Source organism: Drosophila virilis, chromosome 4 (assembly GCF_030788295.1).
Source record: "Drosophila virilis strain 15010-1051.87 chromosome 4, Dvir_AGI_RSII-ME, whole genome shotgun sequence".
Lineage (NCBI taxonomy): Eukaryota > Metazoa > Arthropoda > Insecta > Diptera > Drosophilidae > Drosophila > Drosophila virilis.
Window position 1 is genome coordinate 8,031,094 of NC_091546.1, and position 25,617 is coordinate 8,056,710.

The window sequence follows — 25,617 nt, forward strand, 5'->3', positions numbered from 1 at the left end:
TTTTCTTGCTGCAAAGTGTGTGAAGCACTTTAATTACATTTATCTTGAGAATTTGCATAAACAATTAAAATACGAGAAAACACTAAAAGTGAATACGTGCGTTGATCTTCAGAAGGCCAAACACAATTTGAGTTTTTTAATGGCGCAGACTGAACAATTTGCATGCTATTATTAGTATATTTAATTTTGATTTAATTATACATTACTTAGTATATATTATAGTTTAAGGGAATTTATGTTTCCTGCCATGTATCAGTTCAGCTTGTACTAAAATTTAATACCCATACTGACATATATCCCTCTTCCGAAATTCGTTTTACTGTAATCATTTGTTTGTGAATTTATTGAGAGTATCTTAACTTTGTGCAAAATCCATTCCGAGTCTATTTTTGGTGAGCTTAATTTCTGTTAAACTCTGGTATTCGACCTAATCTCGTCGCGAACGTCGTGCATCAAGTTTAAATCGGTATAGCTCTAGCTCTTAATTGAATATTTTACATTAATTAGTTCCGTATTTACATGTGACTAGGAATCGTATAAATTGTTTGACATTTCTCTGGGTGCTAGCGATCGGCAGCTTTCAATGGATGATCCTTACTGAGCTTTCACGTAAGCCTTAGCCGATTGTGGCTTGCGTATGGCAATGCATTTATCTTATGCCACGCCCACGCTACAAGATGCAAATACTAGCCTTAAATGATTAAATAATTACCAGACTACAATGGGAGCTCTAGGTATAAAGACCTTACACACACGATAATTTCAAACTTTATATTTGATTATTAAAATTAGATACGAGTAAATCGAGGCTGGATGAAAAACCCAACACAGATTTACACTGTAAATATTATTTCTCCTTGCTTCAGTCAACTTTTGTCAACTGCGGCTAAAATTTCTCAAATTTTAGAATGAATTTGATTTTATATTTTTTGGTTCTTGCTGCATACGTGTCCAGTTCTTTAGCTCTTAAGCATGGTCAGTATTAGAGACTAGAACAGACTTCAAGCAAACTCAGCTTTTATTTCGTTAATACCCACACAGAGGACTGCGATTTGCCACATGCTGATAATGGACTTGATAGAAGATTCTACTTGATTCTTAACAACAGATGGTCCTATGATTCAGTGACCAACAAATGCACACTTTTTTCATATAGAGGCTGCTGTGGAAATGCTAATAACTTTTTAACCCAAGCAGATTGTGAGGACAAGTGCCTCGAGCTGAGAACCAATGAAGACAGTCTGATAGCTTAACATGATCTAACGAAATATGTTATCACACTTATTAAAACGTGCAACCACGCCGGGATATTAAATAAAAGTTAATATATAACACACAAGTTTATATGCGTTCTGTTGTTCTATTTAGACGTACGTCGGAAATCCTTTAAATTGTTGTCTGCTCCTTCCGTTCTTCTTATTTTCTCTGGACGCTGAGGAATTTAAGTATTTAAATATGTCAATTGATGATTCTTTCTTAAATTTCGACTTACAGTACTTTACTCTACCGGCAGTAGGTGAAAATTAATGCCTTGTCGATTGCCAAGGTGACTGTAGATAGAAATACTTTTTTATACATGTTATATTTGATTTAAATTTGATTATTAAAATTAGACACGACTGAATCGAGGCTTGTTTTCCGGATGAAAAATCCAACACAGACTTAAACTCTAAACAAAGTTTATCCTCGTTTCAGTCAACGTTTGTCAACTGCGGTTACAAGTTCTCAAATCTTAGAATGAAGCTCATTTTATATTTTTCGATTCTTGTCGCATGCATGGGCAGTTCTTTAGCTCTTAAACATGGTCAGTACTAGAAACTGAAACATTCTTCAAAAAAACTCAGCTTTTTTATCGTTAATTTCAATAAAGCGGACTGCGGTTTACCACATGCTAAAGACGGATTTGATGATGGAATAGTCTGCTTGGCTCGCGGCAACAGATGGTCCTATGATGCAGTGTCCAATAAATGCACAGTGTTTGTTTATGGAAGCTGCGGTGGAAATGCTAATAACTTTTTTACTCAACAAGATTGTGAGAATAAGTGCCTGGAATGAATAGCCAATGTAGACAGCATGATAGGTTAACTTCTTCTAACTAATTATGTTAGCCAAGATTGATTAAACAATTTTTAGAATATGCAATTGGGCTTAGGTAATAAACAATGGGTATAACATGTACGTTCCATTTAAGTTCCACCTCTTTTATTAAATATTGTTGACAGCTTTTCGACATCGTTTAATGAGATCGCATAAAGCATTGTGTTCCGTTGTTCCATATACCATGTTTCTTTTCTTTGCTGGGTGCTTACATACTTCAGATTTTCTCTGGCTGCTGAGGAATAAAAGCTTTTGAAAAATGTCAATGGATGATACTTTCTATGATTTGGCCTTATAGTACTGCCAAGCCGACCTGCCAAGGTAACAATGAATGGCTTGCCTACCTGCCAAGGTGAGGTTGATAGAATCGCTTATTATACACACTAAATTTGATTAATGAAATTAGACACGAGTGAATCGGGGCTTGTTTTCCGGATGAAACACACAATACAGATTTAAACTGTATAAATAGTTTATTCTCGCTTTAGTCAACGTTTGTCAACTGCAGCTACAAGTTCTCATATCTAAGAATGAAACTAATATTTTATTTTTTGGTTCTCGCTGCATACGTGGGCAGTTCCTTAGCCCTTAAAAATGGTTAGTAATAGACACTGGAACAAACTTCAAGTTAACTCAGCTTTTATCATAATATTATCAACATAGAGGTGTGCGGATTGCCACATAATTCAGAAAGTAACGGCGGGTGCCTGGCTCACTTCGAAAAATGGTCCTATAATACTGTGACCAAAGAATGCGCATTGTTTATTTATGGAGGCTGCGGTGGAAACGCTAATAGATTTTCGAGCCGAAAAGATTGTGAGGACAAGTGCCTGGAGTGAATACCCGAAAATTAATCATGATAGGTTGACATGATCTAACTAATTATGTTAGCCAAAGTTGCTTAAGCATTTTTGTAAAATATGCAATCGGGCCAGAATATTAAACAATATATTGATAATCCCTAAAGACTTCCCCAGCGTTATGTTTACTGTACATATCAATTCAGTTAAACTTATTAATTTAATTTAATTTAATGTTTCACACTTTAGTTATAAAGTTCTTATGAGACTTAGACATCGCATAAATCATTTTGTTACGTTCTACAGAAGGCCTTCTTGGTCCTCTTTAAATTGGATGCGCCTTCCATATTTCAGATTTTCGAAAGGCGATGAGGAAGTTAAACATTTGAAAAATGTCAATTTGCTGCTTCTTGGTAGAAAATCATTTATATACACTCTACTTAAGAATCACACGAGAAATCAATAAATTTGATTATTAAAATTAGACACGAGTGAATCGGGGCTTGTTTTCCGGATGAAAAATCCAACACAGATTTAAACTTTAAATAAAGTTTATCCCCGCTTTAGTCAATGTTTGTCTATTGTAGCTACAAGTTCTCAAATCTTAGAATGAAGCTGATTTTATATTTTTTGGTTCTCGCTGCATACGTGGGCAGTTCCTTAGCCCTTAAAAATGGTTAGTAATAGACACTGGAACAAACTTCAAGTTAACTCAGCTTTTATCATAATATTATCAACATAGAGGTGTGCGGATTGCCACATAATTCAGAAAGTAACGGCGGGTGCCTGGCTCACTTCGAAAAATGGTCCTATAATACTGTGACCAAAGAATGCGCAATGTTTATTTATGGAGGCTGCGGTGGAAACGCTAATAGATTTTCGAGCCGAAAAGATTGTGAGGACAAGTGCCTGGAGTGAATACCCGAAAATTAATCATGATAGGTTGACATGATCTAACTAATTATGTTAGCCAAAGTTGCTTAAACAATTTTGTAAAATATGCAATCGGGCCAGAATATTAAACAATATATTGATAATCCCTAAAGACTTCCCTAGCGTTATGTTTACTGTACATATCAATTCAGTTAAACTTATTAATTTAATTTAATTTAATGTTTCACACTTTAGTTATAAAGTTCTTATGAGACTTAGACATCGCATAAATCATTTTGTTACGTTCTACAGAAGGCCTTCTTGGTCCTCTTTAAATTGGATGCGCCTTCCATATTTCAGATTTTCGAAAGGCGATGAGGAAGTTAAGCATTTGAAAAATGTCAATTTGCTGATTCTTGGTAGAAAATCATTTATATACACTCTACTTAAGAATCACACGAGAAATCAATAAATTTGATTATTAAAATTAGACACGAGTGAATCGGGGCTTGTTTTCCGGATGAAAAATCCAACACAGATTTAAACATTAAATAAAGTTTATCCCCGCTTTAGTCAATGTTTGTCTATTGTAGCTACAAGTTCTCAAATCTTAGAATGAAGCTGATTTTATATTTTTTGGTTCTCGCTGCATACGTGTCCAGTTCTTCAGCTCTTAAACATGGTCAGTATTAGAAACTGGAACAAACTTCAAGTTATCACGTTATTATCAACATAGAGGTGTGCGGATTGCCACATACTAAACAAGGAACTTCTGGTGGATTCATGTGCATGGCTTACTACGAAAGATGGTCCTATAATACTGTGACCAAACAATGCGCAATGTTTATTTATGGAGGCTGCGGGGGAAACGCTAATAGTTTTTTGAGCCGAAAAGATTGTGAGGACAAGTGCCTGGAGTGAATACCCAAAAATTGATCATGATAGGTCAATATGATCTAACTTATTATGTTAGCGAAAATTGCTTAAACAATTGTGCAGAATATGCAATCGGGCCAGGATATTACACAATATATTGATAATCTCTCAAGACTTCCCCAGCGTTATATTCTTTGTGTAAATCAATTCAGTTGCGCCGTTTAATTTAATATTTCACACTTTAGTTATAAATTTCTTATGAGGCTTATACATCGCATAAATCATTGTGTTCCGTTCTACAGAAGTCCTTTTTTGGCGTTGAGGAATTTAATCATTTGAAAAATTTAAATTTGATGATTCTTTCTTAAATTTCGCCTTATAGTACATTACTCTACCGCCAACAGTTGGCAATAAATGCCTTGCCTCCCTGCCAAGGTGAGTCTTGATAGAAAGATTACACTCTACCTAATACTCACACAATAATTTCATTAATAAATTTGATTATTAAATTAGACACAAATAAATCGGCGCTTTTTTTCCGGATGAAAAACCCAACACATATTGAAACTCTAAATATTGTTTTTCCTTGCTTCAGTCAACGCTTGTCTATTGTAGCTACAAGTTCTCAAATCTTAGAATGAAGCTGATTTTATATTTTTTGTTTCTCGCTGTATACGTGTCCAGTTCTTCAGCTCTTAAACATGGTCAGTATTATAAACTGGAACAGACTTCAAGTAAGCTCAGCTTTTTTCTCGTTATTTCCAACAAAGAGGACTGCGGATTGCCACATGCTAAAAATGGCTTTGATGACGGAAGATACTGCTTGTTTTTGAAAAAGTTATGGTCCTATGATACAGCGGTCAAAAAATGCTCAGGGTTTATGTATGGAGGCTGCGGTGGAAATGCTAATCGCTTTTTAAGCCAAAAGGACTGTGAGGACAAGTGCCTGGAATAAATACCTAATGTAGAAAGCATGATAGGTTAACATCTTCTGACTGTTAGCCAAAATTGCTTATAGAATTTTTAAGAATATTCCATCGGGCTAAGATATTAAATGAAATATTACTAATCCCTCCAGTCTTTTTCAGCGTTATAAACATTGTATAAGCCAGTTTAGTTTCGCCTTTTTATTTAATAGTTCACACTAATTAGTTTTAATGTTTTAATGTGACTTAGAAATCGCTTAAAGCAGTGTGTTATTTTATTCTATTTAATGTTTCTTCGGAAGTCCTTTATGGTCCTCGCTAGATTTGTTGCCTAAGGTGCCTGCTTTTTCCATTCTTTGGATGCTCTCTGGGCGCTGAGGAATTTACGCATTTGAAAAATGTCGGGGATGATTCTTTTTTAGATTTCGCTTTACTCTTGGCAATTTGTCATTTGTTAGGTAAACATATAGCTAAACAAATTGTAATTTGCCGCTTTAGTTGCCAACTTGACATTTAAATATCGGCTGATATTGCTTTATCTATGATTTCGCTCCCTTTTATGGACTATGGAACTAATTGGGATAATTAAATAAGTAACTTGTGGCTTAATAATTCTGTGGCTCTTTTTAAAAGCATTCCGATCATATTTATGTAATTGGAAACTTATTTTGTCTACTAAAAAAAACATTTCGCTTCTTTCAATTTGTTGTTGAAAAACAATTTCCAGACCGTAGCATTTTGCACCTGTGCCCAATTTCTAATCCCTTTTGGCTGGTTACAGAAAACTGGGGTAATTAAATAGCTAACCAAAATGTGAAAATATTTGCCAAAAAATTTGAAACAGAATTGCCAAATATTGTATGCACAACTAACTAAATACGTAATTAGACGCCGAGGCATGTAAAATCTGAGCTACTTAAACATGTAAACAGCCGCATGCCCAGGTGGAGGCCAAAAATCAAATGATGTACCCAAGCTATATGCCAGCTATATACTTAAGCATATAATGTGTATACATATTTACCGACATGTATGTAAGCGCATTTGTGATGTTTGCGCGCACGAATGCTTGAATAATAAATTAAGCAAATATTTTAATATTCATCATGCAATTAAAATAAGCCGCTGACTCGCGCACAGCAAACAGCCAAACAACCAACCAACAGAATCCCTCCTCCTACCCAAACAGCTCCAACGAAGACCTTGGGTTGCCTAATATAATAAGCATATAATGTTCAGAGCTCTCGCTTTAGCTGCCAGCTCGGGTAGGAAGTAGAAAACAATTTCAGCCAAGGATAGCGCCAATAAAAAGCAGTCACATTGCGCCAGTAAAGAGTGCTTGCCCATGAAATACCCTGTACTCTAAGTTAAGTAGCCATATAAACACGCAATTTATCGCTTTGTTTTCTTCCATCTGCCACTTGGCACACCATGAAACCTAATAAGGTTTTCGAAACTGATTTTTAAGACCAACCCGTTAAAAAAGAAAAGACTTAATCTTCGAGCTTATCAGGCTCAAGGGTCGATTCATGGTATATAAAAAGAGATATTGAAGGTTCAAACCAGTTTGGCTCTGAACTAAATTGCAGTCTGGATAAGGCGAAGTTGCAAAATTCTAGCCAATTGCTTTCTGCTCCAGAGCCAAGTCCTAGCTTTTAAAGCTAAAAAGCGACATCAATGTTTGGAGGACATACATATGTATATGTATATATAATAGGGTATATGTAATATGTATTATTATACCCCTTTTGTTCATGTTTAATGGGTGCAGGGTATTAAAAAGAACACAGACTTTCGCTAGTGCAAACATTTTGCGGAAATTGGGTTTGGCGCTCGCTAAAATGGGGGTTAGCGCGGTGCGTTGCCCGCTAAGCCGTTGAGGTGTTGATTGCTCGAGTTTAATTTGTTAGAATTGCGTAAAGCATTAAAATGTTTGCCAGAAAAATTATGTGCACAGAAGCGGGGAGTTTGGGGGGTGTTGCGAGCATTGTCGGAGCGCGGGCAACATGTGTAAAAATTCATTAAGCCAAGTCGGTAAAAGTTTCTCCTTGGCAACGGCAATCTGTGAAAAGTGCGAAAATTTAAAGAAAACTTTTGTGCGCTAGGTGAGCATGCTACGCGCTCTGTCTGACATTGACAAACGCACAAGTCTGCCCACCCCCCAGCCGCCGCTAACCCCTACGGCCCAGCCTTGCGCCAGTTGGCCCACAGCAAAAGTTATGTACTAACTAACGAGCTCAACGACAACACTCGAGCTGCTGAATGTCTTAATTTGGAGTGCGAGTGCCGTCAGTCGGAGAGCTGGGCCTGCTCTTGAGTGTTGCAATTAGGGCGGCGGTAGCCGTGTGGGCGGGGCCCTGTCAAACAGCACCGCGCGCCCGCTTGATGTGTCGCCTGCGGCAAACGTCGTTGATGCTGCAACATTTTTGCCAGTCTCAGACAGAGCACACAGCCCACCCATTGCCCAGCCCCTAACCCTAACGCGCGTCCGCCCGTCACCGGCACCGACTGTAGCTGGCGCCACAACGGCAGCTGTTGGATGTGCACATGCAAAATTTAATTACGACCAAAGGATGAGTGCTTAATTATACGCAAACATTTAAGTTTACTGCTTTTTTCGCTACAACTGAGACTCAGACACAGACTGGGACTCAAAATGGAACTGGAACTATAAATACTGCTAGTAAGAGAGCACTTCCAAGAGTCTCTGTTTGCCAACTCTTCTCGTTGAGCTCGGACTTTTGATTTTCCCTTTTGCCTTTGGGCCTAATTGGGCTGTCATTTTTGTGTGAAAAGTATCAAGTTGTTAATGAAATTATGGAACATATACGTGTTATATATATGCTTAACAGATAAATATAAAAAGGAGCTTAGCTCGGAAAGAAATAGAACAAAGAACTCCAAATTTAATATAATATATAGAAAATAATATGATAATATAATTTAAAAGTAATTTTAAATTATTTACATTTTTAAAGACACCTTAAGTTTTCTTAATATTGACTGACAATTTCCACACTCTTTTATCTGTTAGCTAAGCTTTCCTTTAGCCTCAGCTCTCGCTCCAAAAGGTTCGCCCTAATCTAATGTTTTTTAAATCATTTTAAAAATAGCTTACAATTCTTTGAAAAATTCATAAAGTTTACATGAAAATAAATGGGCAAAACGGAGGAAAAATAAAACAACAAAAAATTACACATTCGCCGTATACAAAATTCTGTTTCAAGCGGCCAAATAGTGTGTTCAACTCCTGAAATCTCCTGAAATCAGGACAGGCGCAACGCAGCTCTGAATTAGGACAAAAGCATGGCGCGTGAACGGGGGGTAGGCAGTGGCAAACGCAAAGGCAAAAGCCAAAAAACCGTCAAGTTTAGAGTGGAAAAAAGTGAAAAGAATTAAAAGCAACAGCCGCGACGACTGTGGCCCAGTGGCTGTGGTCGCGACATTCGGTCGGCTCGTCCTGGCCAGCATCCCACCCGCAACTCGATTAGCATTCAGAGATTTGTTCCCCTGCTTGTGGCAGCTACATACGCATACACCTCACTACTCCCCTCGCGTCGAGTTAGGCCGCGCACTAAGAGTTATTAAATTTTGGACACATTTGCATCCAGCTTCAGCTCCAAAAGTCCCACAGGACTATATTCAAATGGACTAAACGCTAAAAAGCTTAACGCAAATTGAAATAAATGGAAATTGAATTTTTTTTTCTATTAACATTTCCTCGTCTTTTTTTGCGCATAGAAACTCGTTTATGTCATTGAATTTATTTGGTTATGAGTACATGAACAAAAAACACCAATAATATCCAACAATTATGAATAATACAAAATATGATAATTTTATTAATGGATTATGCCAGGCATATAATTTATCTATACCATGCTTACATAAGCGTTTTTTTTTTGTTCCTAAAAATTGTTGGCTCGCTTATCAATTAAAATTGTTTAAATTGCATTAACTGTTTGCTCGGGGACTTTACGAATGGAAGTATGGTATGGTATGCGACCTAAGCGTTATATTTCATTCAATTAAACCGAGTAGGGGCCTAGACAACAACAACAACAACAACAACAACAAAAACAACAAGTGACAACAGCTGCCGCTTTTTACATATACAAAATATTTAGGTTTATTAATAATAATGCAATTACGCATAAAAATGTTTTAATTTATTTCAATTAAGCGTTAATTAAAAGCTGCGTTTGTTGTTGTTTGTCTGTTTATGTGTTGGGTGTTATTAAAGCGAAGCTTGTATACATATCCATCTAGATTGTCACAGTGGAATTGTGAAATGCATGGGGAAAGTTGAAAGGCCAGAGCGGTCACAACTTTCCCATTGCTGGGATAGTCAACAGCGATTGACATGAGATACAATATGCTTCGCACTAAGAAACTCTATTAAAGCATGTCTAGAAAAGAAGAAGCCTCAATATTTTCTTTGTGTTCATGTTAATGAAAAATATCAAGCAATCCTTTATGATCTCAAGATTTTGACTACTTAAGTAACTGTACTTAATTGACCTTAATTTATGATACACTTAGGATTCTTAAAAATAATCATATTTGCAAAGTTAGTGAACATTTTATGTAAATGAGTTTGTATTCAAAAAGGAATAACAAATGGAAAACGTAAAGGGTATACCTAAGTCTACTGTCAAGAACCATTAAGCAAGAGCCACCCTTGCAGTAAACTATTTTACTTCATATTTCAATTACGATTTGACTATGTATTAATTGAATATGAAACGGCTGTTAAGAAGTATGACATAAGACAAAACTCGAATATAGCTGTGTTCTCAATGCTTATTTTACTTTATTGCTAGATTTTAATATATTAGAAAAGTATCAGCCGTTCAGCTTAGGCACGTGTCTTTACATTCCTTAAACGTGTTGAAATTATTATCATTGCCACCGCAGCCTCCGTAAATGAACATAATACATGTTTTGGTCACCGAATCGTAGGACCAGTTTTCTCGCATTCTCCCACAGACTGTTCCATCTTTGTATCCATCTACCGAATGTGGCAAGTGGCACGCTGCTGAGAAATTAACAATGAAAATTATTATAAAGAATATACATTAATTTTACGAACCCACCATTCTTAGGGCCAACACTGTTGCCCGTTAAGAGAAATAAAAATAAAATAAGAAATAAAACAAAGACTGTAGCGATTAGCGAAAATATAAGAATCAGCTTCATTGCAAGATTCGCGACAAGTTGAACCCACCAGTGTTGAAGCTAAATTAAACTGCTGCAAATTTGATTTTGCATTTTAAATAGATTTGTTGCGCTCTGTCAAACTACTTTTTAACCATTGCTAATTAGCACATTATGTGATGATATTTATCCATAAAACTTGACACAGCTTGTTCATATAACACTTATAAGTGCATGAAAACCGGTAAGCCCTTTTTTTTTTTTTTTTTTTTTTTTTTTTTTTTTTTTTTTTTGCGCTGGAATCGATCAGTGCCTTCTGATCTCTACCAAGCGGAGTTAAGGGTATAGTGTATAGTTATTATTTAATAACTTAAATGATAATTACAGACTTAAAAATATATAACAATAATGGGAAAGGGATGTTTAAGTGATGTGCCGTTGGTAGGTCGTCGGGGTGTAGCCTTCGGAGGCGCCTCTCACTGATGGGCTCAGCCAGGGCCCTTGCGGCCGCGTTCGGATGCTGCACCAATTTGTCGGAGTATCGGCTGCTGAAGAAGTTGAGCTGATCTCCGACCTTTGTTAGGCGGAGATCGCGTTCGATGGCGTCTGTTGTTACGTACCATGGCAGGCCAGCAACCTTGCGTGCTGCCTTGGCTTGGACCACTCTTATGCGACGGAGCTGGTGTGCTGATGCCGTGCCCCAAACTTGGATCGCATATGTCCAGATAGGCGTTACCATCGTTTTGATAAGCAGTGTCTTCGTGGATATGTGCAGCTTGCTTTGAGGCTTTAGTAGCCAATCGAGCTTTTGAAGTCTTCTCAGGCATTTTGCTCTCGTTGCTGCGATGTGAGGCCCCCATATGAGCCTTCGATCCAGGTGGACACCCAAGTAGCGGAAAGAGTTGGTCTGCTCAATGGTTCCTCCATCGAACCGTAGCCCCTGGCAGCTGTATGGGCGCAGCGTAAAAGTGACGCAGGCGGACTTGGCACAGTTTATAGCGATGTTCCACATAGCTGTCCAGGTTTCGATCTGCAGCAGCCAGTCCTGCACTGCACTTGTAGCAGCTTGCAGATTTTTGTGGGAGGCTAGGAAGGCAGTGTCGTCCGCATATGTTGCCACCAGCAGTCTCGCAGGGCTGAGGTCTTCATTGCTTTGCCCTTGTGTGGGCAGGTCCGCCGTATACAGCGTGTACAGCATCGGACCGAGGACGCTGCCTTGTGGGACACCTGCTCTGATGCCCTTAATTGCCGACCTTTGGTCTTTAACGGCCACATTAAAGGTGCGTCCTGCCAGAAAGGAGCTAAGGATGCTGAAGTATGGCGCTGGGAGTATCAGTTTGATCTTGAACAGAAGACCATCGTGCCAGACCTTGTCAAACGCTTGTTTGACATCGAGGAAAACGCCGACGCAGTATTGCTTCTGCTCAAAAGCTTCTAGTACGTGTTTTACTGCCCGGTGGACCTGCTCGGGGCAGCCGTGAGACTTTCTGAAGCCAAACTGATGATCCGGGACCAGGCGCGTGACCTCGTCGAGTTCTAAGAGACGGCTTAGCAGAAGTCGCTCAAAGACTTTTGAGAGCGTCGGCAGAAGGCTTATAGGGCGGTAGGACTCAAGTTGAGTTAGCGGCTTACCGGGTTTGGCGATCATCACAATTTTCGCATGTTTCCATTGCTTCGGAAAGTGGCCAAGGCGGAGCATGGAGTTGAAAATTGTGGCGAGCGCCATGACTCCTTTGCGTGGGAGAGCCTTAGCTGCTCTGTTGTCGATTTCGTCGCATCCTGGGGTCTTCTTTAGCTCAAGCATTTTCAGCTGTGTCCCGATTTCCGCGGGGGAGATGCTTCTTATCGGGAGAGCCATCTGCAGTGGAGCGTCCAGTGACTCGGCTACTTTACGGCGCTGTGCAACATCTGCGAAGTCGAATGGCTTGAAGGTTGTCTCCAAGTAGTCAGCAAACGCGTTGGCCTTTTCCTCGTCCGATCGGAGCCAGAGGCCAGAGTGGTCCGTGATCGGGGAGGTAAAAACTGGTTGCCTCTTAATGCTTCTGGTGAGCTTCCACACTGAAAAGGTGCTGTTGCCGTCATGCCCAGTTGTTTCGAGGAAGCTGTCTAGATTTTCCGTTCGAGTCCTAGCCAGCAGTCGTCTGAGCCGGTTGGACGCGCTTACCATTTCTGCCTTGGTAGAGAGGTCTCCGTTGCGGATGTACAGCCTCCTTAGACGTCTTTTGTCGGCAAGGAGACTCCTGGCTTCAGGATAAGCCCTTTTTGAATTCATGAGAATCACATAGTAAGGCATTTGCGCAGTAAGGAGTTTGATAACAGAGAACATGCTCGTTTACAGTCGATTTTATTAAATTACAATGCCATTACAATTTTACCTAATAATTAATCTGCCCACATAATCTACAAATACATAGAAAATGGTTCGTTATTTTTTTCCAACAGAGTATGATACCCTCCTGTGTTTTAAATATGAGGATCTTAATTCCAAATTATCGTCGAATACTCTGTGTTTTCTTATAACAACTTTGTGCCTTGTAAAAAGTATAGTCTTAAGTATTATCATATCTAAATCTATATTAACAGCTATTTTTTCTTCGTTTGCAGTAATTGCGGCTTTCGTCCGGTACTCAGCGACCAGAACTCTGTGGCAGCAGCAGCAGCAGCCGCCGCCGCAGCGGCTCAGCGCAGCGCCAATCATCCACCGCTTTTCCTGCCGCCGCATCTGGCGGCTCAGTTTACGCACCAGCCGCTTTTTCCGGGCCTCAAAGGTGGGTGGACTAATGGCATAATCTCCATCGATGGGCTGTCAATCAATGCGCACAAGTTAGAAAAAATCAAAATCAAAAGCAATTGCTAATCAAATTAGCAGCTGTTGCCAGCCCAAAGATGATGTATCGACATCAAAACAAATTTGAAAATTGATAATACAATTCATCTTTCAACTTTTTCTCAGGTGTGTCGCCCTTTCAAAGTCTCTGTTCGTGCTGCTCTCTGAAGCCGCCGCCGCTGCCACCGTCGTCGTCTGCCTCGACCTCGGTTATGGCGCCTCTGAGCGTGCCGGTAAGCAGCAGCTCGGCGGCCAGCTCGCCGGAGTCGCCCAAGTCGAGTGGCGGTGGTTCGCATGATCCACGCTCCAATTCGGTGGCCGAGCTGCGGCGCAAGGCACAGGAGCATTCGGCAGCGCTGCTCCAGTCCCTGCATGCCGCAGCTGCGGCCGGCTTGGCGTTTCCGGGCCTGCACTTGCCGCCACTTTCATTTGCCCATCATCCGGCGCTGGGGCATGCCGTTAATCACAACAACAATAACAACAATAATAATCCGCTGCGCCTCAAGCATGAGGCACAGGACATGACGGCCAGCACAATGAATGGCCTGGGCCCGGCGGCCGGCACAGCCACAAGCTCCACATCGGCAGCTCTGCTCGATCTGGCCGAGTCGGCAGCGGCATATCATCACCATCAGCAGCAGCAACAGCAACTGCATCAGCAGCAACAGCAGCAGCAGCAACACCATGCCACTCTGTCGCCTCCGACCACGCCCACTCAGCTGCAGTCGCAGCAGCAGTTGCCATCATCGGCTGCAGTGCGTCCGGATTCGCCGCCGGCAACGGCCGCTGTTAATGGCAACGCGCTGCTCACCAAAACCGAATAAAGGGAGCATGCAGTGTGTGGAATAATTAAATGAAATTAATCATTCTAGATTATAAAAACTATATATATATATATATATATAAACATAATATATGTGGCGGATTTACCATTTAAGCATTAGATTTACGCAGCTAGAGGGCAATACACACATCTAAAATACTTTTAGATTAGTTAGCTAGACATTTAGCGACTTGTTGGGGGCATTCAGCTAAAAATCTAAGCAGAGAGTTCAGTTTGAGATTAGCGGGAGAATCGAAAGAGAGGGAGAATGAGAGAGAGAGGGCAAGTAAGAGCGAGAAAAGGAAAAAACACCATAAGGATTAAGTTTAATTAGCGTGCACCTAGAGAACAGAGAGAGGTAGAGCGCGAGAGAAAGAGAGGGAGAATAAGAAAAGGATGTAGAGAGAGCAAGAGAGGAAGAGAGGAAGAGAGAGAGAGGGAGCGGTCAGTTAAACGGATTTCTATGTCTGACTAAATGTTTTTAATTTCTTTTTAATTTTTTATATTTTATAAAATTGTATAGAATTTGAAGGCTTTCTTATATTTCTCTTTAAGTAACATATATTCATTATATTGTGCAATTTTAAAAATAGAGCTAGCAGGAAGAGTCAACTGAGCTGTACCCTCATAATCTGCGATGCAATAGCATTTCTTTGAAATAGTGCTCACATTTTCGCTGACAGAGTGCCCCTTCGAATGGTTATAAAATATCAATAAAAGAACATATGCATAATAATAATATAAAAATATATACTCATGTATAAAAGAGCAGATAGCTAACAAATAGCGAAAACAAATAAGTAGATTATTTCACTGAAAACCTACAGCAGCCAGAAAGAGTATAGAAGAACAGATTGAACCAACAACAAAACATTATTTAAGTCAGCAAATATCTAAATAATACAAAAAAGAGCAATGAATAAAATCCAGTTAATTAAAGTTTAACAAGTTAATTAAAAAAACAATAAATGAATATACCTATTACGAAATTAGAAAACACATAATTCTCAATTAAGTTATTTTATATATATTTATTTATTAATTATAAAGCAAAACAAGCATCATTTAAACTTTGCAGGTCTGCTCGCACAAGTTCTTCGTGTCGAAGAGATTGTTGTTGCCTTGGCAGCCGCCGTAGGTGAAATTGATGCATTCATTGGTGTCCCGGCGATAGGTCCACTTCGACTTCTGGGCGCGACAATTGCCTATTTTGCCGAACTCCTCACCGCAGGCAGCTAAATACAGAGGATCACAGAGTGAGGATCAAGGAGTGCAGCGAGGGCGGTTTGAAAACTTACGATTCTTAAGTGTGGCCAGCGCAGCACCAAGCAGCGTGCAGAGCAACAGCAGCACAGCGAAATATTTCATCTTGAATTCGAGCTGATACAAAAAAAAATCGCAATAAATATAAAACTGATGTTTGGGCACTGCGTCGGTTGCAACTGATCTGGTTGCCGGCATGTGGGGCTCGTTATATAGGCAGAAACCGGCTGTAGGTTTATCTCTGGGTCAAGATGAGCTCTCTCTCTTGCAAAAACAGCAACAAAAACAACAACAAACCTTGAAAACTATAGAAAGATTTGTATTTATTTTACAAAACAAGCTTCGTCGTTTTTTTTATAATTATATATTTTCTTCTTTTCTTTGTTATTGTTTATTCGGCTTTGCGCTGGGTTTTACCAGCACTTGAGACTGGTTTTGACGGTGTGCTTCCAACTTAGTCCTTGCAGGCCGTCTCGCATTCACCTTGGCTGCCAAATTGATTTTTATTGCCACCGCAGCCACCAAATACAAATTCGACGCAGGCATTCTTGGCGGCATCGTAGGTCCAGCTGGGCATGTAGGCCATGCAGGCTGCACCATCCTGTGCCATGCCCGACATCGAGTGCTGCTCATTGCACATCTCTAGCAAGGGGAATATTAAGTCCAGTCGGTACCAATTCCTTAAAGTTCCAGCACTTCACTCACCTGGCTTGGCGTGCACACTGGAGAGGCACAACAGCAATCCAATTGCTGTAGGCAACAAATACTCGTACTTCATAATTGCAATGAGACTGCAACTGCTGCTGACCACATCGGCGCTATTTAAACCAGAATACATATAGGTTCTGAAGAAGTTCAAAAGAAGTGTGTCTTATCTGTGCAGTGCTTAGGCGGCATCAGAGCAGAACGCAATGGGTCAATATAGAAAGTCCACACCGATAACCGTAATGATGCTTCCGAGTATATATATATATATTTATATTAAATTGAGATAATCGGAGTACTATATAGCAACTTATAAAACAATAAATATGTTGAAAAATGATGAATAGTGAAGACCACTTTTTAATGCTTATTGCAAAATTCGTGTTGGCTGTCATAGACTTTGAAATAACAAGAGGATAATTTGTGTTGCGTCTTATCGGCTTCATTGTAAAGTAAATGGCAATTGCTACGACAATAAATATCCCAAGATTTTTGGGTTTGCTCATGCTCATTTCAATATATTTCTAATTCGATTTTATTAAAATGTACCTTTAAAAATGACAAAATTGAATTTATTGCTCATAAAGTGCCTCGCAACTTTTATCAGGCAGATTCATTTAACATGGTTAACGTTATGATAAGCTTGCAGTTAATAGACATGCACATCTTGTGTATTTCGGCTTCTGTCATATATATGTTATTTATTGATATCTATGAGCAATATATATGTGCATGTGATGTCGATTAGCCTTTTTTTGGTTTCACGGTGGTTGTAAGTTTATTCTGTACAACCTCGCACTTTTTCGCACATTCCTTTCTCTTTTTAAATTGATTTCGATTTCCGCGGCAACCTTTATGGACGAACGGAACGCATTTCTTGGTTATCCAATCATAAGACCAAGCTAGTTCTTTTCCCTTGCAGGGCTTTTTTTCGTTAAAGGCAATTGGCAATCCGCATGTCACTGCGTGGTACAAAAGGTTAACAACTAAGTGTTACTTGCAGATCAATTTATTTTGTTTGCTATCTACCATTTTGCTTAGCTACAGAGCTGGCAACCAATGCAGCAAGTACTATAAACAGGAAACACAACTTCATTCTAAGAATTAAGAATCAGAACTTACAGTGTCTACAACATACAATGCTGTGTTAATCTGTTTAACAACACTTCACACACCCGCGTCCAATTAAATAATTAGACATGATGTGGTTGAAATATTCTAAATCAGAATATACAATATACCCACTGATTGGTATATGTATTTCTTAAAATAAGTAAACCTCTATGCTTTATGAACCAAGTCATAAAATCGATATTTATCGATACTCTGAAAATGGAAGGCGATATCGAAAAGCGAAAATGATTAACTCGTTCTGTGCCTGGCGAGAATACACCGTTTAGGTATTGTATATGTGCAGTACTTTAAATGCGCATGTGTGTGTATGTTTTTATGTGTGATTGTCTGCGTAGGCTTGTTTATGTATATTTATATATATATGCATACATGTTTGTTTTCTAATATGTATATATGTATGTTAGTATGTTTGTATGTATGTATGTATGTATGTATGTATGTATGTATGTATGTATGTATGTATGTATGTATGTATGTATGTATATATGTATGTATGTATATATGTATGTATTCATGTATGTATGGACATACATATAAGTGTGTGTATGCAAGTGTGTACATTTGTATGAATGCATGCATATACGTAGGTGTACATGTATGTTTGTAAGTATTAGTATGTATATATGTTTGAGTGTATTTATGTAAGTATAGATTTTTGTGTGTATGTATGTGTGTATAAATGTGCGTTTTTATTGATATATATTTGTATTAAGTAGTATGTATGTATGTGCTTATGCATATACATATATGTAAATATATAAGTGTGCATGTAACTATGTTTTTATAAATGTCTGTATGTCTAGAAGAATGTATGTATGCTTTCATGTATATATGCAAGTGTGTGTATACGTGTCTATATATATATATATATGCATATATATGCATATATAATGCATTGAATGCTAGATCAAGTTTACCCTAGCTGCGCTGCAAATTAAAAAAAACATATTCTAACTAAGTCCCTTCTACTCGATTCTCATAAATTTAAGTAAGCCTGACTTCGAGTAGAGGAGGCGGCTTCAACTATGCAGGAGACGGCGACTTCAACTATGGAGGAGGAGGCGGCTTCGACTATGCAGGAGGCGGCGACTTCAACTATGGAGGAGGAGGCGGCTTCAACTATGCAGGAGGAGGCTTCGACTATGCAGGAGATCAGCTGTGCAGGAGGCGGCTACTTCGACTATGCAGGAGGCGGCTTCTTCAACTATGCAGGATGCGGCTTCAACTGTACAGGAGGCGGCAGCCTCAGCGATGGAGGAGACAGCAGCTCCAGCAATAGAGGAGGCGCGGTATTAAGTATTCCAGGAGACGGTGCCTCCAAATATAGAATCGCGGCTTTAATGGAGGAGTCGGCTTCAATGGACGCGGCAGCATTAATGGAGGAAGCGGCAGCTTTATCTCTAGAGGATACGGAGGCTTCAGCAATAGAGGAGGCGGCGGCTTTAATATTGGATAAGCTGGCAGCTAAAGTAAAGCAGGAAACGGCGGTCTAAACAATTGACTGCGTTAAAATTGGAGAAGGCGGATTCAACTATGGACGAAGTGATGGCTGTGGCTGAGGAGGCAATATGAATTTTAAATTTGGCGTTTCAAAAAAGTAAGTAAGTAGTAAGTAATAACAACTACGTCTTATTATATTTACAACTAATACACATCAATATAATCTCTGCTTTTCTGTTCTTTCAGTGTGTTAAAAAGATATGTCGTCCTTCGCCTACTGATAGATGAGGATATTACCATGGTGCAGGTAAGTACGTTTTTACAAATATAAGTATAATATATATATTTATGTATATGAGATTTGACCAAGTTGTATATAGGGTGGGGAAGTTTGATATATGTCTTTACAAGATATCTAAGGGTACATAGGTATAGGGTAAAGGTTTTTTAAGCTTTTAAATCAAAGATCTCTTAATGAAATAAGAGCAGAAAGGCGTTTAAAAACTGTATTATATTAAGTTGGATTCTTGTCATTCTATGTTGAACTATCATTCAGTGAGTCATAGCCGTTTATTCCAAGCACTTCTCCTCACAGATCTCCTTGGTGTCAAAGCTATTGTCATTGCCTCCACAGCCTCCATAGATGAATTTAACGCATTCGTTAGCATTCGCATCGAAGCTCCACCTGGGTATATAAGCTTCACATGAAATTCGTCCATCGCCATTTCGGGAATGGGGCTGACTGCACACATCTATGAACACATATCAAATAAGAAAGTGATCTTTGGGAAAATATTTGAAATTGAAAACACACCATTTTTTAATGCAAAGCAGCTGACAATCAACCCAATGAGCATTACACACAATACCAAAAGCTTCATGATAACTTTTTTATTTTAGTAACTGAGATGAGAACTGAATGCGACCAGTGAGAAATTTCAACTAAAGACCACAAAACTCAAGCTCACAATATTAAATACATTTCTAGAGCTCTGCTGAGCCGTCTTATCGCAATGCCTCGACTGTCGAAACCTTTGACTACAGAATAAAATTATTCCGAAGTTTGTTGTTATAGTATTGGTAAATATTTGTTTTCAATGTTTAGCAATATGATTAAGTCAACGTATTAAAAAGGGGAACTTTTCAGTTCAGTTGCGATTGCTTAATACACACATGCTATTCTTCTCACTCGAGTGTAAACATTTCTCTTTCTGAGATTCATGACGTAGGCCATATGACCCAACCAGTTTGGACCAGAAATTTTAATATTAAGTGTTAGGCGAACCTTGCAACGAACCTTGAGCCAAAGCAGTTGCTCAGAGCCCGAAACCCGAACTATTTATTAAAATATAGGTTTTATTTTCTTAAAATGACATTGGACAGAATTTAATGGAAGCAAGCCTACATCAATATAAAAGACGATTGCAGAATTTGCATTTTTATTAAATATCATTTTCTATGGGTTTATATGTGGGAAAAATCAGGCTATAAATTAAATAGAAACAAATAACTCAAGCCCTGACCCAACGAAGCAATTCAGTTCTTCTGTATTTTTTATCAAAATATTTGGAGAAGTTTCATCAACCTCAACCCCATTCAGAATAAAATAATCCATGGTTAGTTTTTTTTGTTGATAGTTTCGGCATTTTGGAACTCATTGATGCTTTATTAGAATGCACATAAAATATTACAATATCAAAACTCATTCAAGGCAGGCTGCCTCGCATTTTTCCTGGTCGGGAAACTGGTTCTTATTGCCTCCACAGCCTCCATAGATGAATTTAATGCACTCATTGGCCGCCGCATCGTAGGTCCATCTGGGCATATAGGCCAGGCAGACGGCGACTCCGTCCCCATTACGTGAGTGGGGCTGACCGCAGATATCTGCAAGGACAATTCAAAGTTGGTTCATTATTTTGTAAGAGTATTTCACATTGGTTTACACACCATTTTTTAGGGCCAGGCAGTTGGCCAAAAAGGCAGCAACAATCACAAGCAATAGAAAAAACTTCATGTTGAATATTTTTATTTATTTATTTTTTTCGCTTCGCACGTTAACTCTATGAAATCAGTGACAAATTTCAACTAAGCTGTGTACAAGTCGAACTCGCATTTATTATACAAATATTCCGTTTTTTTAGCGTTGTTTGACAGTCTTATCGCACACTCTTACCTCATGCTCGAGTAAAGAAAAATACTAAAACAATAAATTTCAAGGGGAAGTAAATAGAAACAAGACCCAAATTATAGCTAAAATATATAATAAGTTTAAGATCTTCATCGATAACCCCATTTAAATCTATTCAAAATTTAATATGCTTTCCAGTTTTGCCAGTTAAGCGAGTTTTTAGAATCATACAAAGCGCGAATTCTATTGAATTGCTACGAAATGGTTTCAGTTTCGTTGCATTACTTGTTTCATGACAAAGTTAAAATACTCTCTTATAGTGAAAAACAACAATAGGTACAAATTTAATGGATTATTCTAGCTTTATTGTGTCGCGGTCACAATACACTCAATCACCTGGGTGCAATTCTTGTCACTTCTCTAGATCTTAAATCTGGCGTGGAAAATACATAACAATAAGTGAAAATAATGCACTTAAATGCAACCGACTGCATATTTCTCTGTTCACAGTTCAAAAACAGCTAAACAGTAACTCTCTTAATGTAGAATAGTCACTTACAAACTGTATGGGAGGCAACGATAGTTATATGCATATTGAACATTTGAAGTCTTGAATAATTTGAGTGTCGAAAAAAATTGCGACAGTTACCGCTCAAAGCCCATATACCCCGGTTCGTCTTGTGAACAGAGTGTAAATATGTGAATTGTTGCCTCAATTTGCTTGTTTATTGTTTACTTTTCAATAAGCACAATACCCAATTTGGTTTCACAGAGTCTAGCTATAGTATCTTTTTCGGAAAGTCCCGAGCTGTTAGTAAACAAACTCATTTCCCAGAATTAAATACATTATTAGTACGCTTAATGATTCAAAATAAGTAAAAGTGATATTTCATTTTGTAATTCAAAACGTTTGTAAAAAGCTTTGATAAGCGAATGAAATCGAAGCTGCACCTTTACAGGCACGCAAGGCATCCATTGTCACCTGGAGGCAGTTGATAACAAAGATCTTAGGGTAATGCAAAATATAAGAATGGATCACCGGTTAAAGCTTAGAGAATGTTTAAATGCTTTAGCGCCCTAAGAAAATTCAAAGAATGAAAGGAGCAGAAAGTACTTTTATAGAAATAAAAAATATAACATCAGAAACAAACTTAAAAACTAATTACTGTGAATTATTAAATGAAAAGGCGGAACTAAATTAATTTGTACTAAATACATAATGCTCGGCAGAATATTGGAGCTTATGAATATTTTTTTTATATCTTGTATATTCTAAAAAATTCTACACGCAATTTTGTTTAACAAATTTAGTTAGAATATATTCACAAGGCAATTATTCTCACACTCTTCTAGGTTGCTTAATTGATTAGCATTTCCACCGCAACCACCATAAATAAAAGGTGTGCATCTGTTTTTCTCTGCATTATAAAAATATTTTATTACGTTCCTGTGGCAATAAGGTGGTCCATCTTGAGCATATTTCAATCCGCAGCCGTCTTTGTGGGCATTATCGAGATAAAAACTAAATTTATTTGAGGAGTGTTCCCGGTTCTAGTATTGACCATGTTTAAAAAGTGAAGAACTGACCACGTATGCAGCTTTATTTTAAGATTTGAGAACTTATAACCGCAATTAGGAAACTTTGACTAAAGCGATAAGAACCTATATTTTCATTTTAAATCTGCATTTTATTTTTCAAGCGGAAACAAGCTTCGATTCACTCGTGTCTAATTTTAATAATCAAATTTAAAGCATGCATTTTTCTTGTGGTAATAAATACAAAAGTCTTTCTATCTATTCTTTTATAGTTATAGTTGAGAGCGGATTTTGATTACACACAGGAGCTTAGCTTTTGAGGGATGGTGAAAGGATACCGTGCCGTGCCATAATGAGTCGAAAGCGTGTGCACCCAAATACCTCTATATTTCACAGCATAAGTAAAGAACAGTATAGACCAATCATGATCTCATTGAACACCTTACAAGCTCAAACAGCGTGGGCTTTTTAAATTTCATTCAACGAATTTATTTATTAAGACACAGCACAAGTTTCCATTTTGCAATCTTACTCCACGCACTTGGATGCGCAGAGCTCCTCAGTGCCGAACCGATTATCATTGCCTCCGCATCCGCCATAAATGAATTTCTTGCATGCATTTTCTTCAGGATAGTAGCTCCAGCTAGGCATGAAAGCGGCGCACTTGATCAAACCGTTGCCATCGGCTGCAGGTGGCAGACCACAAATGGCTGAGGACAAAGCAAAAGTTAAAAGAGGATCATCCATTAAGAAACCATCCTAATGCTTACAATCCTTAAGAGCCAAGGACACGCCGAACAGTGCAAAGAGCAGGCAAATTACAGCAGCGAATTTCATTTTGAAGAATTGTGATTTATTTAGGGCTTTCGTAGAGCGACTAACTAGATTTGGCTACAGAGCCAGATGTTTTATACTTATCTATGGCCTTACGTGCTCAATGAAACTTATCAGTGTGTGTGTGTGTGTGTATGTTTGTTTATATGTCAAGTTAAAGTTCATTAACAAATGGTTGCAAATAATTCAATAAATAGGTGGAGCTAAGCAGGAACGGAGGGAAGGCGGCGCTCAACAATCTAAGGCGCCTTTTTTAAGAATATTACAATATTTCGAATATACCGGATTCTACCACCATATCATAAAGTTACAATAGGAACGTTCGGAAGGAAATAACATTCTTGTTTGATTTTCCTACAATCGGCCGTTTATAACATTACTATGCCGCTAACAATTGAGCAAAATCTTACCAGAAACTACTGTGTCATATACTGCTATCCGAAATCAATCTAAAATAAAGTTCCTAAATGGAAGACTTTTTATTTGTTTAAGATATTGTCTCCAAGCTCAGCAATTTCGAGCTTCTCCCAATATATCTGTCAATGCTTATCAATTCGGATTACTTTATATAGCAACAGTCGGCTGAAAATATAGTATTGTCTGCAAGAGTACTTAATTTTTCGTATTATTCAGACTATATTTAAGAAGTATAGATCAAATTTTTTTTTTTTATACTGGGACCCTTTACTTTAGAGTCCGCCCCTGGAGCTGTGTACTTAAGTGTATATGTGTCAATACATTAAATCTGTACACATATGGGTATGTATAGTGGGAGCGTGATTAATTTATTTGTGAGTGTTAGCTTTTTACTTATGTACTATATATAGACAGTGTCCGGGTTCTTCCCACTAATCCGAAGCGGGCTGATTGGCGCTGCTCGTGGTCGTCTCTGCCGCTTGCTGTTGCTCTGGAGTCAGTTCCGTGCTCTGCTCTGTCGCGGAAGCTGCGGTTGATGGCGCTGATTTGCCCAGGCAGAGCTGCTCGCACTGCTCTTTGGTCTCAAAGTTGTTGCTGTTGCCGGCGCAGCCGCCGTAGACGAACTCTTCGCAGGCATGCGTGTCCAGATTGTAGGCAAAGCGATAGAAGAGTGCAAAACAGCGACCCGTCTCCTTGGGCTGATAGCATTGCTCCGGCACACTGGTCGCATCGACGTCATCAGCTGTTGTCTGGCCCTCAGGCTGCTGTTTCTCCACCACCAGCTGCGTCTGATCCACCGCGGCGCTTTGCACGCACACGATGCTGATCAGCACACTGAACGCAATTAGGGACAACCTGTAGCACATTTCGTTTCGGTTTCTTTGCTGCGAATGACTTCAGCTTTCATACTTAACCAGCCTTAAATAGTCAAACAAACTGCCCCCCGAAGTGAGTCAACTCTGGCCCAAGACCGCACGTATCCGTAGTTTTTTTTTATCATTTTGTATTTGCTCGAATCATTCGCCGAGGCATGTAAATCACGGCGACAAGCCGCGACACCTCGTCTCGTCGCCTCTTGTCTCGTCTCGTTGACAGTTTTTAGACGTCCAATGCCTCAGTTGCAGTTCAACGCACCTATTAATATTGCTAAGCGTAATGATAGTTCAGCACGGCTAAATCATATGCTGGTTTATTTCCGCACAGCTGTGGGAAGTTCCACAATTGGTTTTGATTAACTTTTTGGATACTTTAAAATACTGTCACGGAACAAGGCGTGCCGATCAGCCTATCAGTATCCCCAAACAAATATTATTTATTAAAAAAGTCCATTATGTATATGAAATCATGAGCTATTGAGCCATTTATTGAATACAATCGTAGTAGTGAGGCAAGAGTTATAAGAGGAGCGGTAGGACGGAGATTAGTAAACAGAGAGATTGAGGGAGAGCGAGATGGATATCTACAGGAAAGTATATAAGAAAGAAAGAAAGGGGACTGTGTTTAGGAAATTGATAGGATAGAAATATAGAAATATATAGAATTATATATAATAGAGAGAGAGAGAAAGAAAAAGAGAGAGAGAGAGAAAGAATTTGAATATAACGACTTCTCTCCTCTGCGATTCTCAAAAATTCAAGTAGGGCCTGCGCATTTTAATGTAATTTATAGTTTTTATTTTTGTTATGTGATTAACAGTGGATGCACACTAAAAGTGCTATGAAGAGGCAACTATTTAAGCTCAACAGCCGCCCTCCTCCGCGATTCTCAAAAATGCATGTGTG

General features: G+C 38.7%; 7 protein-coding genes, 4 long non-coding RNA genes and 2 other non-coding genes across 15 annotated transcripts in view; 4 read left to right on the top strand and 9 right to left on the bottom strand.

Moving 5' to 3' along the window:
- Positions 1 to 15,811, top strand: part of Drgx (Dorsal root ganglia homeobox) — a 55,796-nt gene extending 39,985 nt beyond the window's left edge. Inside the window, exons 7-8 of the mRNA XM_015173162.3 lie at positions 13,334 to 13,497; positions 13,683 to 15,811. Of these exons, the coding sequence (XP_015028648.1) occupies positions 13,334 to 13,497; positions 13,683 to 14,380 (862 nt within the window). The 3' untranslated portion in view covers positions 14,381 to 15,811. The remainder of the gene's footprint in view (positions 1 to 13,333; positions 13,498 to 13,682) is intronic.
- On the bottom strand, positions 1,001 to 1,560 carry LOC26530679 (uncharacterized). The gene is made up of 2 exons (XR_001450187.3): positions 1,493 to 1,560; positions 1,001 to 1,432 (listed from the first exon to the last, which is right to left on the bottom strand). It is a non-coding gene; the product is annotated as an uncharacterized lncRNA (long non-coding RNA).
- On the top strand, positions 1,427 to 2,345 carry LOC138911220 (uncharacterized). Its single transcript, XR_011416623.1, has 2 exons — positions 1,427 to 1,804; positions 1,871 to 2,345. It is a non-coding gene; the product is annotated as an uncharacterized lncRNA (long non-coding RNA).
- On the top strand, positions 2,932 to 3,669 carry LOC6628024 (uncharacterized). Its single transcript, XR_011416622.1, has 2 exons — positions 2,932 to 3,573; positions 3,640 to 3,669. It is a non-coding gene; the product is annotated as an uncharacterized protein (transcript).
- Positions 4,687 to 5,762, top strand: LOC116651562 (uncharacterized). Of its 2 annotated transcripts, none has more exons than XR_011416624.1 (3): positions 4,687 to 5,081; positions 5,160 to 5,350; positions 5,417 to 5,762. It is a non-coding gene; the product is annotated as an uncharacterized lncRNA (long non-coding RNA). The 2 variants fall into 2 exon arrangements; XR_011416625.1 differs by having other exon boundaries at positions 5,242 to 5,350.
- Positions 10,362 to 10,932, bottom strand: LOC26531664 (uncharacterized). 2 transcript variants are annotated; one of them, XR_011416627.1, is made up of 2 exons: positions 10,669 to 10,932; positions 10,362 to 10,607 (listed from the first exon to the last, which is right to left on the bottom strand). It is a non-coding gene; the product is annotated as an uncharacterized protein (transcript). The 2 variants fall into 2 exon arrangements; XR_011416626.1 differs by having other exon boundaries at positions 10,362 to 10,610.
- LOC6629181 (male accessory gland serine protease inhibitor) lies at positions 15,391 to 15,813 on the bottom strand. The gene is made up of 2 exons (XM_002051550.4): positions 15,678 to 15,813; positions 15,391 to 15,614 (listed from the first exon to the last, which is right to left on the bottom strand). The coding sequence occupies exons 1-2, from the start codon at positions 15,745 to 15,747 to the stop codon at positions 15,445 to 15,447; spliced, it is 240 nt and encodes a 79-aa protein (XP_002051586.1). The 5' UTR covers positions 15,748 to 15,813; the 3' UTR covers positions 15,391 to 15,444.
- LOC6629180 (male accessory gland serine protease inhibitor) lies at positions 15,391 to 16,507 on the bottom strand. Its single transcript, XM_002051549.4, has 3 exons — positions 16,348 to 16,507; positions 15,678 to 16,284; positions 15,391 to 15,614 (listed from the first exon to the last, which is right to left on the bottom strand). Exons 1-2 carry the CDS (start codon positions 16,478 to 16,480, stop codon positions 16,097 to 16,099), a joined length of 321 nt encoding a protein of 106 aa, XP_002051585.2. The 5' UTR covers positions 16,481 to 16,507; the 3' UTR covers positions 15,391 to 15,614; positions 15,678 to 16,096.
- Positions 16,508 to 16,893: 386 nt separating this feature from the next.
- Positions 16,894 to 17,521, bottom strand: LOC138911221 (uncharacterized). The gene is made up of 2 exons (XR_011416628.1): positions 17,377 to 17,521; positions 16,894 to 17,309 (listed from the first exon to the last, which is right to left on the bottom strand). It is a non-coding gene; the product is annotated as an uncharacterized lncRNA (long non-coding RNA).
- Positions 17,522 to 19,233: 1,712 nt separating this feature from the next.
- Positions 19,234 to 19,894, bottom strand: LOC6628022 (male accessory gland serine protease inhibitor). Its single transcript, XM_002052486.4, has 2 exons — positions 19,736 to 19,894; positions 19,234 to 19,673 (listed from the first exon to the last, which is right to left on the bottom strand). Exons 1-2 carry the CDS (start codon positions 19,800 to 19,802, stop codon positions 19,492 to 19,494), a joined length of 249 nt encoding a protein of 82 aa, XP_002052522.2. The 5' UTR covers positions 19,803 to 19,894; the 3' UTR covers positions 19,234 to 19,491.
- Positions 19,895 to 20,538: 644 nt separating this feature from the next.
- LOC26531450 (male accessory gland serine protease inhibitor) lies at positions 20,539 to 21,026 on the bottom strand. The gene is made up of 2 exons (XM_015173450.3): positions 20,869 to 21,026; positions 20,539 to 20,805 (listed from the first exon to the last, which is right to left on the bottom strand). The coding sequence occupies exons 1-2, from the start codon at positions 20,933 to 20,935 to the stop codon at positions 20,624 to 20,626; spliced, it is 249 nt and encodes an 82-aa protein (XP_015028936.1). The 5' UTR covers positions 20,936 to 21,026; the 3' UTR covers positions 20,539 to 20,623.
- Positions 21,027 to 23,050: 2,024 nt separating this feature from the next.
- Positions 23,051 to 23,515, bottom strand: LOC6628021 (male accessory gland serine protease inhibitor). Its single transcript, XM_002052485.4, has 2 exons — positions 23,356 to 23,515; positions 23,051 to 23,295 (listed from the first exon to the last, which is right to left on the bottom strand). The coding sequence occupies exons 1-2, from the start codon at positions 23,420 to 23,422 to the stop codon at positions 23,114 to 23,116; spliced, it is 249 nt and encodes an 82-aa protein (XP_002052521.1). The 5' UTR covers positions 23,423 to 23,515; the 3' UTR covers positions 23,051 to 23,113.
- Positions 23,516 to 24,183: 668 nt separating this feature from the next.
- LOC6628020 (putative Kunitz-type serine protease inhibitor) lies at positions 24,184 to 24,738 on the bottom strand. The gene has a single exon (XM_002052484.4). It carries the CDS (start codon positions 24,700 to 24,702, stop codon positions 24,268 to 24,270), a length of 435 nt encoding a protein of 144 aa, XP_002052520.1. The 5' UTR covers positions 24,703 to 24,738; the 3' UTR covers positions 24,184 to 24,267.
- Positions 24,739 to 25,617: the final 879 nt, after the last annotated feature.